This window comes from Medicago truncatula, chromosome 5, assembly GCF_003473485.1.
Source record: "Medicago truncatula cultivar Jemalong A17 chromosome 5, MtrunA17r5.0-ANR, whole genome shotgun sequence".
Classification (NCBI taxonomy): domain Eukaryota; kingdom Viridiplantae; phylum Streptophyta; class Magnoliopsida; order Fabales; family Fabaceae; genus Medicago; species Medicago truncatula.
In genome coordinates, this window is record NC_053046.1 from 34633656 (window position 1) to 34646070 (window position 12415).

Genomic DNA, 12415 nt, shown 5'->3' on the forward strand with positions numbered 1-12415 from the left:
TCATAACTAGAAGAACCTAGAAGATTTGATTAATTAAAGAACACAGGATTATGATCAATTCAAAGAATATTCTAGAGTGTCTCATCATAAACACAAAACGAAACATATATCACGAAATTTGAAACTACAACATCATATCATATCATATAACATTTAATTCATCACTTTCGTTGTAGTATCAAATCATCACTAATGGCTGAAACTATACTTGGATACCCTTTTAAACGCTTTTTCTTGGATCATACTCCAATTTTTAGGGGATACTCTGGCTCAACAGCACTCTTGGATTGGATTGAATCCCCAACTTCTCATATCCTCAAAATCAACGTTCCAGGTAATGACACTCTCACTTTTTTCTCTTCTTTTAATTTTATTGACCCAAATGGTACCTTGAGTTGTGATTCTACTATGTTTTGTTTTGTTGTAAATATATAGTAATCGTTTGTGGATTAGAATATTTGTAGTACTAACACTTATGATAGATGGCGCCTCTAGTGTTCGACACATGTCCGACATCGATAGTTCACTGACATGATACACATAATTACATTTACATTGAATTATGTTTCATAGTTTAAAGTTATCATCAACGTTGATGAGTCTGATGTTTGTGTTCGTACTTTGTAGATTTGAATCTTTGTAACACATACACTTTTGATGGACAATGACTCTTGTGTTCAACAATGTCCTGCATCAATAGGACACCGATACACATAATTACATTGAATTAATTTTAAACTATTATCAATATGGATGTGTTCATGTCTGTGTTTGTGCTTCATACCTTAATTGATTTTGATCAAGTTTTGGGTGATATGTCATTTGGATATAGGATTCAACAAAGATGAGATAAAAGTACAAATTGAGGAAGGGAACATTTTGCACGTGAGAGGTGAAGGTGTGAAAGAGGAGAATTTAGGAAAGGACATTGTTTGGCATGCAGCTGAGAGAGGGATTGGAAAAAGAGATTTTTCAAGGATGATTGAATTGCCTGAGAATGTGAAATTGGATCAGATTAAGGCACATGTGGAAAATGGAGTTCTCACCGTTCTTGTACCTAAAGATGCATCACCTAAATCACATAAAGTTCGAAACATTAACATCACTAGTAAACTTTAAGATTTGCAAAATTATAGATAGGAATAAAAATGGAGAGAAAATTATGGAAAATAGATGTATCCTATGATGTAAACAATTGCATGGTGTGATCAAGAATCAATGTTTGGTTAATACTTAATATAATAAGGCTTTTCCGTGATCAATTTTAATGCTTATCCAACCCATGGTTCCTTTCTTTGATCGCTTCCAGTGGAACACCTCCTGCACAATTATAATGTTGTTAGTTACTGCTTTTCCTATTAGGATTGAAACTACTTCAGAAAGGGCTTAACATGTTTTCCATCTACATCACAACATTTGAGCAAGAATCTTAGCGACAGTCTTATAAGACACATTGCATAAGTTGGTAGGTTGAGAATCATGTGATTCAGACATTGAATCAACATTTAGAATGAGGATAACAAGCAAATCATTAATAGAATTTATTTCATAATGATAAAATTGCACAAATCATGACTTAACACTTTTCATTAACTTTGGTAAAAAAAATAAACCCTCGAACATATGAACTCTCGGAGCTTAAAAAGGCCCTATATGTTTGATAGTCCTAAAAATCTCTTGTGGTGTAAGCAAAAAGGTCATTTTTTGAATATGGTGCTCATTTAACTGAGAAAAAGCACCATGGAAGCCATTGGTAATATCATATCACTATATTTTAGTAAAACCATAATTTTGATACTCTAATTGAGATATTTTTACAAATCCACGATAATATCATCCAATTTAATGACGTAGTAATATATTATGTGACTTGACATAAAAAGAATGACCTAATTTACGCGAGTCTTCCAAAATACGGGGTTAAATTGAGTCATATGATCAAATATACATAGTTAAAAGAAGATCAATTGAAATGATACAAGAGGTTGGAAGTAAACAATTTATTGTCATGTCATCAAATTAAATGGTATTTTTTATAATGAGAGATCAAAATTGCGGAATTAAAAATAGAAGACCAAAATTTTGTAGAAAAAAATAGAAGACCAAATTGGAGTTCTACCAAAATGGAGAACCAAAATTTCATGTACATTTTTTTATGGGTCATGTTAAGGATTTAAAAATAAAAATAATTGAAAATTTTATATAGAAAGAAATTGTTTTGTTGTTTCAATATGTTGAATGCATAATTCTCAAAATAAAGTTTCCACTTTAAATCTTTTAGCAAGTACACTTGTTAACATTTCTCTTCTTTTATTATCAGTTTACTATATGACCGTTAGAAACATCAAACACTTGGAGGTTAACTTTCACATATTAGAAGTTGTTTATCGGGATGGAAGAGTATAAATCTTTGTATGGAGGATCGTATGATTCTTTGTGCGCGCGCCTGTGTGTTGGGGGAGGAAGGGGACCAGTTTGATGGCAGACTGTGAATAAGTTTACAGAGAGTGTTGAATTGGTAGATGGAGGGTGGATGATTAATAATATTGGATCCTCTACTCCGTTTTGGAGGGATCCTTGGCTCGAAGGTTTTCCTTTTAAAATGTTTTCTTTAGGTTGGAAAGTGATTGGCGAGGCATGGAAAAGGCGAAGGAAATTGTTTGCTTGGGATAAAGAATTGGTGGAGGAGGTGTAGAGTGCCTAACTTTGGTTGTTCTGCAGGTAGAGGTGAGGGGTCGTTGGGCTTGGAAGACATCACTCCTATGAATTATCATAAGGTTTTGTGGTTAAAAATGGTTCCGCTAAAAAATAGATATTTTTGTTTAGCAGTTGTTCGTAACCGTGTTTCGACTAAAGATAACTTGGTAAGGCAGTAGATCATTGATTACAATGATCAAATTTGCTCGTCAAGATGTGGCTTATTGAAAACATGGATCACCTATATATTAAATATGATTTTTATGGTAGGATATGGTCTCTAACTTCTTGTTGGCTAGGCTTCTCAAAGGCTTTTCAGATGATTTTATTGGATCATTTAGTTCAGTTTGGTGGGTTAGGGGGGCTATTAGAAAAATGTTCGTTTGACGCTTATTATTATTTGAACATAAGTGATTTGAATCATATGGAAAGAGCGAAATAGATGAATTTTTCAACAGAAGGAGAAACATTTGCTCTGTCAAAAAGAAAATGAAGAAACATTTATATTATTTAAGTGAACATGTTAAGCTTCAGTCTTTTTGGTGGTAAAAATCAAAATATGTTGCTTTTGATTTTGACTATCATCTTGGAGGCTTAATCATATTTATTGCTTTGTTGTTGTAATGTAGCTTGTATTCTCTTTTGTTGTTTTGGATCTCATTGCAATGTAACTTTGATCTTTTAATAAATTATCTCTGGTACATCTTATGCTTGAAATACTTATTTTCGGTTGGTAATATTATTTTTTTGTACAAATTTTTGGTTGGTAATATATTCATGGCCTTAATGCACTTATTTGTCTGGTTATTTTGACATGTGATATTGGAGTATGTTCCTCATTAAAATTTTAAGTTCAATTGTCTATTACGTCTATTTTGATATAGTTTAGCGTCTTCAAAAACAATATATTCACGGCTTTTTTTTTTATAAAAAGAAATTGCCTCTTGGAAAGTGATCACATCCTTTCCTATCCAACTAAAATATAGTACTGGTAGTTGAGATACATTCATGCAAAATTGTCAGAAGTACTGCATGGCAATTACTAGTTAAAACTCTATAAATTAATATTGAAAAAATTTATTAATTCAGAGAGTTATTAATTTATAGAATGGCTAAAATGTAGTTTTAGTCCTTGTAAAAAAAAAATTGTTTTTGGTCTCTGCAAGATTTTTTGTTTTTGACAATAGTCCCTCCAAAAACAAAAAATCTTGCAGCGACCTTTTTTAAAAACAAAATATTTTGCAGGGACCAAAAACTACAAAATTGATTCAGTTATAATGTGTCACGTATGCAAATAATCACAAAAGTGGGGTCAAGGACTATTTTCAAAAACAAAAAATTTTGCAGCGACCAAAAACAATTTTTTTTTTTTTACAGGGACTAAAACCAAAACGAGTCATATTTGCAGGGACTAAAACCATATTTTAGCCAATTAATAATTATTAATTTAAAGAGTTTTTAAGTAATTATACTGTCCATACCAAACAAAAAGGTAAATTAGTCTATGCCTCTTAGAATTACGTTACAGCGAACCTTAGGACTCAACGTAAATTAGTAATTACTGTGTTCATATGCATTGGAAATCAATAATGACTTTTGAAGTACACTGAAGTAAACAAGAGGAACAAATGTGTTCAATGTAGTTCTATGAATTATTAAATTATGATTTTCTTGGGACCGAAAATTATAAAGGGATCTCCCAAAAAATTATTATCTTATTATTTTATCGAGTTTTTCAATTTTTTACATTGGTCCAAGTCGGGACCGGACAAATTTATTATTTTAAAGAATTTATTAATTTATCGAGTATTAATTTAAAGAGTTTCTACTGTATTTGTATTTTTGTAAGCCTTATTATTCCTTTTATCTTAAGCCTTGTTATTATAATTATTTTTTGACGAAATTAAGCATTTGTTAAATAACGGGACTACTACATATAATATTAAAATGTGCACAACGTATTAAAAAAAAAAGAGTGAGGATATATATATTTAGTTTTTGGAAAAACTTTGAAACTTAATTTAGTGTGTGTATATTTTTTTTGAAGGACGGTGTCTCACTTTTTTTTTTGTTACAAAAGGATAGTGTGTCTGTATTTAATAGCACTACTATAATATGAAATGACCCCATCGTTAAAGTAAAATGACAAAAATGTGGAGCCAAGATGTTATTTTTCGTTATTATTATCCAGCTAAACCCAATTTATGCTATTTATAAGTGCCAACACATGTCATAGTTTCCTGAATCTACCACTCAAAGAACAGCTACATTATCTAGGTACTAGTAATAACTGGCCGGCAGCACCAATTCAATTACAAGTTACTACTATACTATTGTGAAGGTGCCTTAATTTGAATGTTAAATTACAATTTTTGAAACTTGAAATGGAGATAGAAGGAAAAGGATATAAAAAGAAAACAAAGTACTATTGTTAATGCCAAAGAAAGGGAAAGATTTGTAATGTCAATGGAAGGCAAGGAGATAAAAGAAAATAAGAAATTGGAAAAATAACTCCAAGGGAAGGGAAGATAAAATTTTCTTTGACTAACTTCTGGAGGAAGAGTCCTTGCGCCGCTCTGCGAGGGTTTAGTCCTAGTAATGTCATCAGCGCATAATGCTTTTTTTTTTTCTCGTGGTGTTTCTTAAAAATCGTGGTTGGACTTAACACAGCTTCACAAAATCGGTTTGTGAGGTGATGATTGCCCCCACTTATAAACATATTGTCAGGCCATCACCTATCCAATGTGGGACTCTTAACACACCCCCTCATGACCAGCACTATTGGGCTTGGTTCGTGGACATAAATGGTGGGTGGCCCGATGGCGGAAACCTGATAGCAAATGGTCCAATGGATCCATCTTAGAAATCGTGGTTGAACCTAACACAACCCCACAAAACCGGTTTGTGAGATGAGGATTGCCCCACTTACAACATTGTCAGGTCATCACCTATCCGATGTGGGACTCTTAACAGTGTTTTTGTTCGTCTGTGTGTTGACTTTCATAGATCCTCTTGCTGAGTGTTTGTTTATGTAACTATCGTTCTTCTATGTTTGATGTCTTGTTTCCTCAATCGATATGATGTTTTGTTGTCATGGTCGTGTTGTTTCCTCCCTCTGTGTCGATATGTGCTTGTCTAAAAGAAAGTTTAAAGCTCAAATCTTGTTTACTAATCCTTCCCAATATTTCATCACCCACGTTTTCGCCTCACCTCTCGTCAACTACCATCATCTCCCATGGCCAAAGTTCCTCTTTAATTTTCCACAAACAACCAACATAACCCTTTACCTTTCTGCCAATGAAGATTGCCGCTTCTGATGAAACCAGTCCCATAAAGTCACACCCCAGAAGCATATACCTGGATCTCAAACTGATATCGTCAAACTCATGGTCATGCAAAGGTTTGGTCTTGATTTTTTCAGCGGTTGTGCACACACTTTTTAAACCGGCACCGAGTAATAAATTACAGAATCGATCCCCAAACACCCCACCCCTCACACCAAACTCATTCTTAAATTCGATAAAATTTTATAAGCTATATGAAATCAATCTAGATTGAATATATTTAAGACAAAATTGAGTTGGTCTGAAAAACATGTATATTTTTTTTAATACCTTTAAGGGAAATGCTAACTATTGCCCTTGATGCATTGGATAAAGGAATAAAAATAGATATTTTGTTTGGAAAATGATAAAAAGTAGTCAAGTCAACTTATAAAAAGTTTATAAATTGTTGTTTCCAATGTAAAACTACTAATTTTGGTTACTTTAACCATTGCCTTGAGGGCAAAGGGCAATGGATCCTTGATTTTATAAATTAAATTGCTAAAAAATGTAAGATCACTACATCCACAAATATAACATTGACGTTGAGTATGAAATTTTGCTATGCAAATTTAATTTCTATAATTGGATAATAGAACCACATAAGCATAAATTAATGCAAACCTAAATTGTAAAGGTACAAAGTACAACTTTTAAAAATTTAAAATAACTCTAATGACAAGTGGAATAGTTGGCTATGAAATTTGTGCTCATGTATCGAAATAGTAGGCTGTAAGAAAGCTATTTCATCAATGAAAAATAACAAATAAAAAAAGCTTAGAATATTTTTTGACTAAAGATCGAAAACTCATTGCTTGAAATGAATTTCATATGTGTGACTTTAGTGTTTGGTGAATTTAGTGTACTTTAATGAGAGTAGATGATTGATTATCAACTAAATGGACTAAAGAAATGCTAATAAATATCTTTAAGATACTTATAAAAACTTTAAAATAGAAGTTTTATTTTAAAAATTGTGTATTCAACATATTAAAACATTAAAAAGGAATTTTTTTAACATAAAATTCTTCAATTATATTCTTTTTTAAATTCTTAGCAAGTGTCTAAAGATACTTATTAGCAAAACTCATAGACTAAAGTTACACAAATCACATAAGTATGGTCTATTACATGATGCCAAAAGGAATGACAAAAGGATTGTACTTTAGACAAAAAAAAAAAAAAAAAAAATTTGAATGTCCCCGAAGACAAATAAATAACACACCTTTTTTGTTTTTAAAACAACCAAATAAGTATGATATTAATTGAAACCAAATAAAAGGAAATATGAGATTAATTATATGTATTGAGAATATTTTCCCTTTTATTCAATATAATTTTAATATTAAACATATTAAAATATATTGATATCTCATAAGTAATCAAATTTTAATTAATGTTTTAACCTTTTTTTGTCAAGGCGTTAATGTCTTAAATTATTTCTTTCAAAATTATTACATATAATATGATAAGTCAAAAAATAAAGTTTTTTATTTAAATAATTACTACACATTGAAATATTGGAATTATTACCTTAAAATTATGATTCTTTGTTAAAATAGTTTCCTAACAATTAATTTTTTTTTATTTCTGAAAAAATATTTATATAATTGAATGTACGTTTAAAAGTATTTTCGTCATAGTTGTGTATACATACAATTTAAATGTAAAAATTATGAGAGGTGATATATGATTAAATAAAATATGATAATTTAAAAAAAGTATTAATTTGATTAAAAAAAAGGAATAAAAAATGATTATTAAATTAGCAGCCGTATAAAAATAGATGTCAAAGAATTTTTAAGTTCTCAAAATAACTTTTCAAAAAATATACTACATTTTCCTTCAAAAAAAAAAAAAATATGTACTACATTTTGTGACTCTCAAAATGGTTTAAAACAATATATGGGACCCACATGAACATAATAAGGTTTTTTCTGTACAAACGGTCCAACTCGGAGGACACGCTATGACCGGATACCACCGAATTAGAGCCCTTCTTACTGGACAACGGAACATACGGGGGTCCACTAAGAAACTTCCTTAAAATATTTTAACATATAAACAACCAATCACCATTGGTCACCTAAACAAAAACATTGGTTCTTCTTTACAAATGAATGTAGCTTAACACCTCTCAAAAATCATAAGTATGATTTTATTTGTTGTGTGAATCAAACATGACTAATTCCTTGAATCAAATATGACTAATTCAAGACTCAATTGAATTTATAACAATTTTCGGTTAAATGTTTATTTGGGATCATGTAAAGTATATCATAATCACGATGATTTATTGCGATTTTACAAACATTACAAAATATAGTTTTAAAAAAAAGTATGATAAATCATTATAATACTAAGAAATCCGCTAAGATATCAAATCAAACATATGATAAGTTGACATAATATATACTATATATTTAAAGATCAATAATTTTAGATAATTTGGGTTAGACTCGACACTAGATTAAAATTGTTTAACAAAAAAAAAAAAAAAACTTACGCAAATCACCCAACAACATAAGAACGCTTAGATGAAATAACAGAAGTCTCTTCTAATTTAATCAAGTATTAAGTTTGAATCAAATCTTTAACATACAGCAGCGTTAAAACACTTGGATATTCTATTTACAAAAAAATCCCAACAACAAGGTCTTACATCAATAACTGATACGAGTCAACTCATTATCAACCGGATCGATCTAAGTTGACAGAATCCGATTCTCTATCTCTAACACTGCGAAAGGTTGATATAATACGTGACACCCACCACTCTCACTTTCTCACTCTTCACCTCAAAATTTCCCTTTCTTCTCTTTTTCTCTCCGTTTTCCTTCCACCGAAATTCAAACCAAAACCCACCAACTTCATGAACCATCTTCATTACCATACCCATTAACCCAACTCCCTCAAATTCATCACAAACAATCAAACTTCACAAACATGAAGCTGAAAAAAACCGTTCTGCTTTATTTCACAGCATGTCTAATAATCACCATTGTTTCCGGCGCCGATCTAGCTTCCGACAGAGCCAGTTTATTAACACTCCGCGCCACGGTGGGTGGACGTACTCTTCTATGGAATTCAACAGAAACAAACCCATGTCTATGGACCGGAGTTATCTGCAATAACAAAAGAGTTACAGCGTTGAGGTTACCGGCGATGGGTCTCTCCGGTAACCTTCCTTCAGGTATAGGTAATCTCACTGAATTGCAGACGCTTTCTCTCCGGTATAACGCGTTAACAGGACCAATTCCCATGGATTTTGCAAAACTGGTTTCACTTAGGAATCTTTATCTTCATAGTAACTTTTTCTCCGGTGAGGTGCCGGAGTTTTTATATGGTTTGCAGAATTTGGTGAGGTTGAATTTAGGTAAAAACAATTTCAGCGGTGAAATTTCTCAACATTTTAATAATCTTACTCGTTTGGATACATTGTTTTTGGAACAGAACATGTTTACTGGTTCTGTTCCTGATCTTAATATTCCTCCTTTGCATCAGTTCAATGTGTCGTTTAATAATTTAACCGGGCAAATTCCGAAGAGGTTTTCGCGTTTAAATATAAGTGCTTTTTCTGGTAATTCGCTTTGTGGGAATCCTCTTCAAGTAGCTTGTCCTGGAAACAATGACAAAAATGGTTTATCTGGTGGAGCTATTGCTGGTATTGTGATTGGTTGTGTTTTTGGTTTGGTGTTGATTCTTGTTCTTTTGGTGCTGTGTTGTAGAAAAAGAAAAAAAAGTGATTCTGATAATGTAGCACGTGCTAAGAGTGTTGAAGGTGAGGTGTCACGTGAGAAAACTAGAGATTTTGAGAGTGGTGGTGGTGCTGGTGGGAGTTATTCAGGTATAGCATCGACTTCAACGATGGCTTCAGCTTCGGTTTCAGCTTCTGGCGTGTCATTAGAGAAGAGTTTGATATTTATTGGGAATGTGAGTAGAAAGTTTAGTTTGGATGATTTGTTAAAAGCTTCAGCTGAAGTTTTGGGGAAAGGGACATTTGGAACAACTTATAAGGCAACATTGGAGATGGGAATTAGTGTGGCTGTAAAGAGATTGAAGGATGTTACAGCAAGTGAAAGAGAATTCAGGGAGAAAATTGAGGAGGTTGGGAAATTGGTTCATGAGAAATTGGTCCCACTTAGGGGTTATTATTTTAGTAAAGATGAGAAGCTTGTTGTGTATGATTATATGCCAATGGGAAGCTTATCTGCACTCTTGCATGGTATGTGTTTGTCTTTTGCTTTTGATTTTTTGTCATTTTGTTGGAAATTATTTGTGTTTACATGTCTTTTGTTTGTGTTGTGATGCTAATAAGGTAGGTACCTTATCTTTTGTTTTATAAATTAATATGATTGTGGCTGTTCTTGTGTCTACTCCATGTTGGCTTTATGATCAATTATTGGTTGAGTTTGTGCCTCTGAATGTTTTGGTCTCTAAATGTGTGGGGTGGTATCAATATAATTCACGAATGTGTTGAAATCATAAAAACATCCCCGAGTGTGTCATTTGTTAGCAATTTTATGGAGTAAACTGATTAACACAAGACACGTTTGAGGACCAAAAAACTAACAAAAGACATATTCAGAGATATTTTTGTAATTTTGTTACGTTCGACTATAGTGACAATGATTGACACATTCGGTTCCACCAACTGTTTTACTGTCTTGTCTTTGGCTTCATTTCTTCATGCCTTATTTTTGTCATGTGCCAATCTGATTTTAGTTTGCTATTTTTTCCTGAATGTGAGGCTTTCATTGCGTGCAACGTTGTCAAACAGCGGCTGCAGTGGTGCTATAGCACAGCGGAATTTGAATAAATCGCTATTGTTATGCGATACACTATTAAGTACAAAGTATTGTCAAATAGCGGCGCTATAGCAGGATTTGAACAAACCCCAATTTCCCGCGATTGACAACATTGATTGAGTGACAGGATTGATAGGATTCTGGTTTTGAGGCCAATGTATATTTGTTGGTACATTATTTATGCCTATGTGTGATGGAATCTTGCATCAAGAGTTTAAACTTTTGATATGTAAAGCATTATTTGAGAAATCTGAAGTTTATGTATCTCTTAGGCTTTGCAGATCACCAAGATTTATATACCGACTTTATATCAATGCATATTTCCTTTTTGGTTGTACTTAATCTTCTAATATTCAAAATTCTTATGAAGTAATGTTGACTGTACAAAACTCTAGGATTTTGATTAGGACTCCATAGTCAAGCAATCTAGACTATTTAGTATCCGACGGCTTATGTTTTAACTTGGTATGTTGGATCCAACTTACAAAGTCAGAACTTGAGTTGTCAGATCTTAATTTATAGTCTAGATTGTGTGACTGCGGCAAATGCGTGATAAAAGGATATAGATCTAATTTGGATTTAGCGATTGCGTGTCAGATATTTAAATTTTAATTTAGTACATGCTCTATATTTGCATTTTGATCTTGAGTTAGATGCTAAGACATTTATGCACATTATTTGTTTACTTATACGTCTTCCTATTTTCATTTTATAGCAAATAATGGAGCTGGAAGGACTCCATTGAATTGGGAAACTAGGTCCACCATCGCCCTTGGTGCTGCTCAAGGGATTGCATACCTACACTCACAAAGTCCAACATCTTCCCATGGAAACATCAAGTCATCAAACATCCTTCTCACCAAATCATTTGAACCTCGCGTCTCAGATTTCGGGCTCGCTTACCTGGCTCTTCCAACCGCTACACCCAACCGAGTTTCCGGTTACCGTGCACCAGAGGTCACCGACGCACGCAAAGTATCCCAAAAAGCAGACGTCTATAGCTTTGGTATAATGCTTTTGGAGCTTCTTACCGGGAAGGCGCCTACCCATTCTTCACTGAATGAAGAAGGAGTAGACCTACCAAGATGGGTCCAGTCCATTGTTCAAGACGAGTGGAACACCGAGGTTTTCGACATGGAGCTTCTCAGGTACCAAAGCGTTGAGGAGGAAATGGTGAATCTTTTGCAGCTTGCGCTTGAATGCACCACTCAATATCCTGATAAGAGACCTTCAATGGATGTGGTTGCAAGCAAGATTGAGAAAATTTGTCATCCAAGCTTAGAGAAAGAGGAAGAGAAGATTCATGATGATTTGTCTAAAGATGAAGATAATTGATTTTTCCCAACAGTACTATTCTGTTGATGATTGGGGGTGCTCCATAAGCTTAAAAATATAAAACTAAAGAGAGAAACCTCATTATTTCAATATTGGCCTGTTTTTGGCATGATTATTATATTGTTCTTGTTTTATTGATTGAAGGAGTATAGAAACCAGTTAATTTACTGCTACATTTAGATACATGATTGAGTTCATTTTTACTGAATTATTATGTGGGAAATGTGAATAATCTGTTTGGATATCTAGTTA

The 12415-nt window shown here is 32.8% G+C and overlaps 2 protein-coding genes across 2 annotated transcripts; both read left to right on the top strand.

The window, feature by feature from the left end:
* Positions 1 to 1262, top strand: LOC11436445 (15.7 kDa heat shock protein, peroxisomal). The gene is made up of 2 exons (XM_003616221.3): positions 1 to 334; positions 833 to 1262. Exons 1-2 carry the CDS (start codon positions 193 to 195, stop codon positions 1117 to 1119), a joined length of 429 nt encoding a protein of 142 aa, XP_003616269.1. The 5' UTR covers positions 1 to 192; the 3' UTR covers positions 1120 to 1262.
* A 7454-nt stretch (positions 1263 to 8716) lies between these two features.
* Positions 8717 to 12415, top strand: LOC11435862 (probable inactive receptor kinase At1g48480). Its single transcript, XM_003616225.4, has 2 exons — positions 8717 to 10245; positions 11544 to 12415. Exons 1-2 carry the CDS (start codon positions 8967 to 8969, stop codon positions 12161 to 12163), a joined length of 1899 nt encoding a protein of 632 aa, XP_003616273.1. The 5' UTR covers positions 8717 to 8966; the 3' UTR covers positions 12164 to 12415.

Excerpts from the sequence above, each read along its gene's own strand:
- LOC11436445 (XM_003616221.3), top strand. The coding sequence starts at position 193 with ATGGCTGAAACTATACTTGGATACCCTTTTAAACGCTTTTTCTTGGAT. Across the intron at positions 335-832 it reads CCTCAAAATCAACGTTCCAG|GATTCAACAAAGATGAGATA; the intron begins GTAATGACACTC and ends ATTTGGATATAG.
- LOC11435862 (XM_003616225.4), top strand. The coding sequence starts at position 8,967 with ATGAAGCTGAAAAAAACCGTTCTGCTTTATTTCACAGCATGTCTAATA. Across the intron at positions 10,246-11,543 it reads CTTATCTGCACTCTTGCATG|CAAATAATGGAGCTGGAAGG; the intron begins GTATGTGTTTGT and ends TTCATTTTATAG.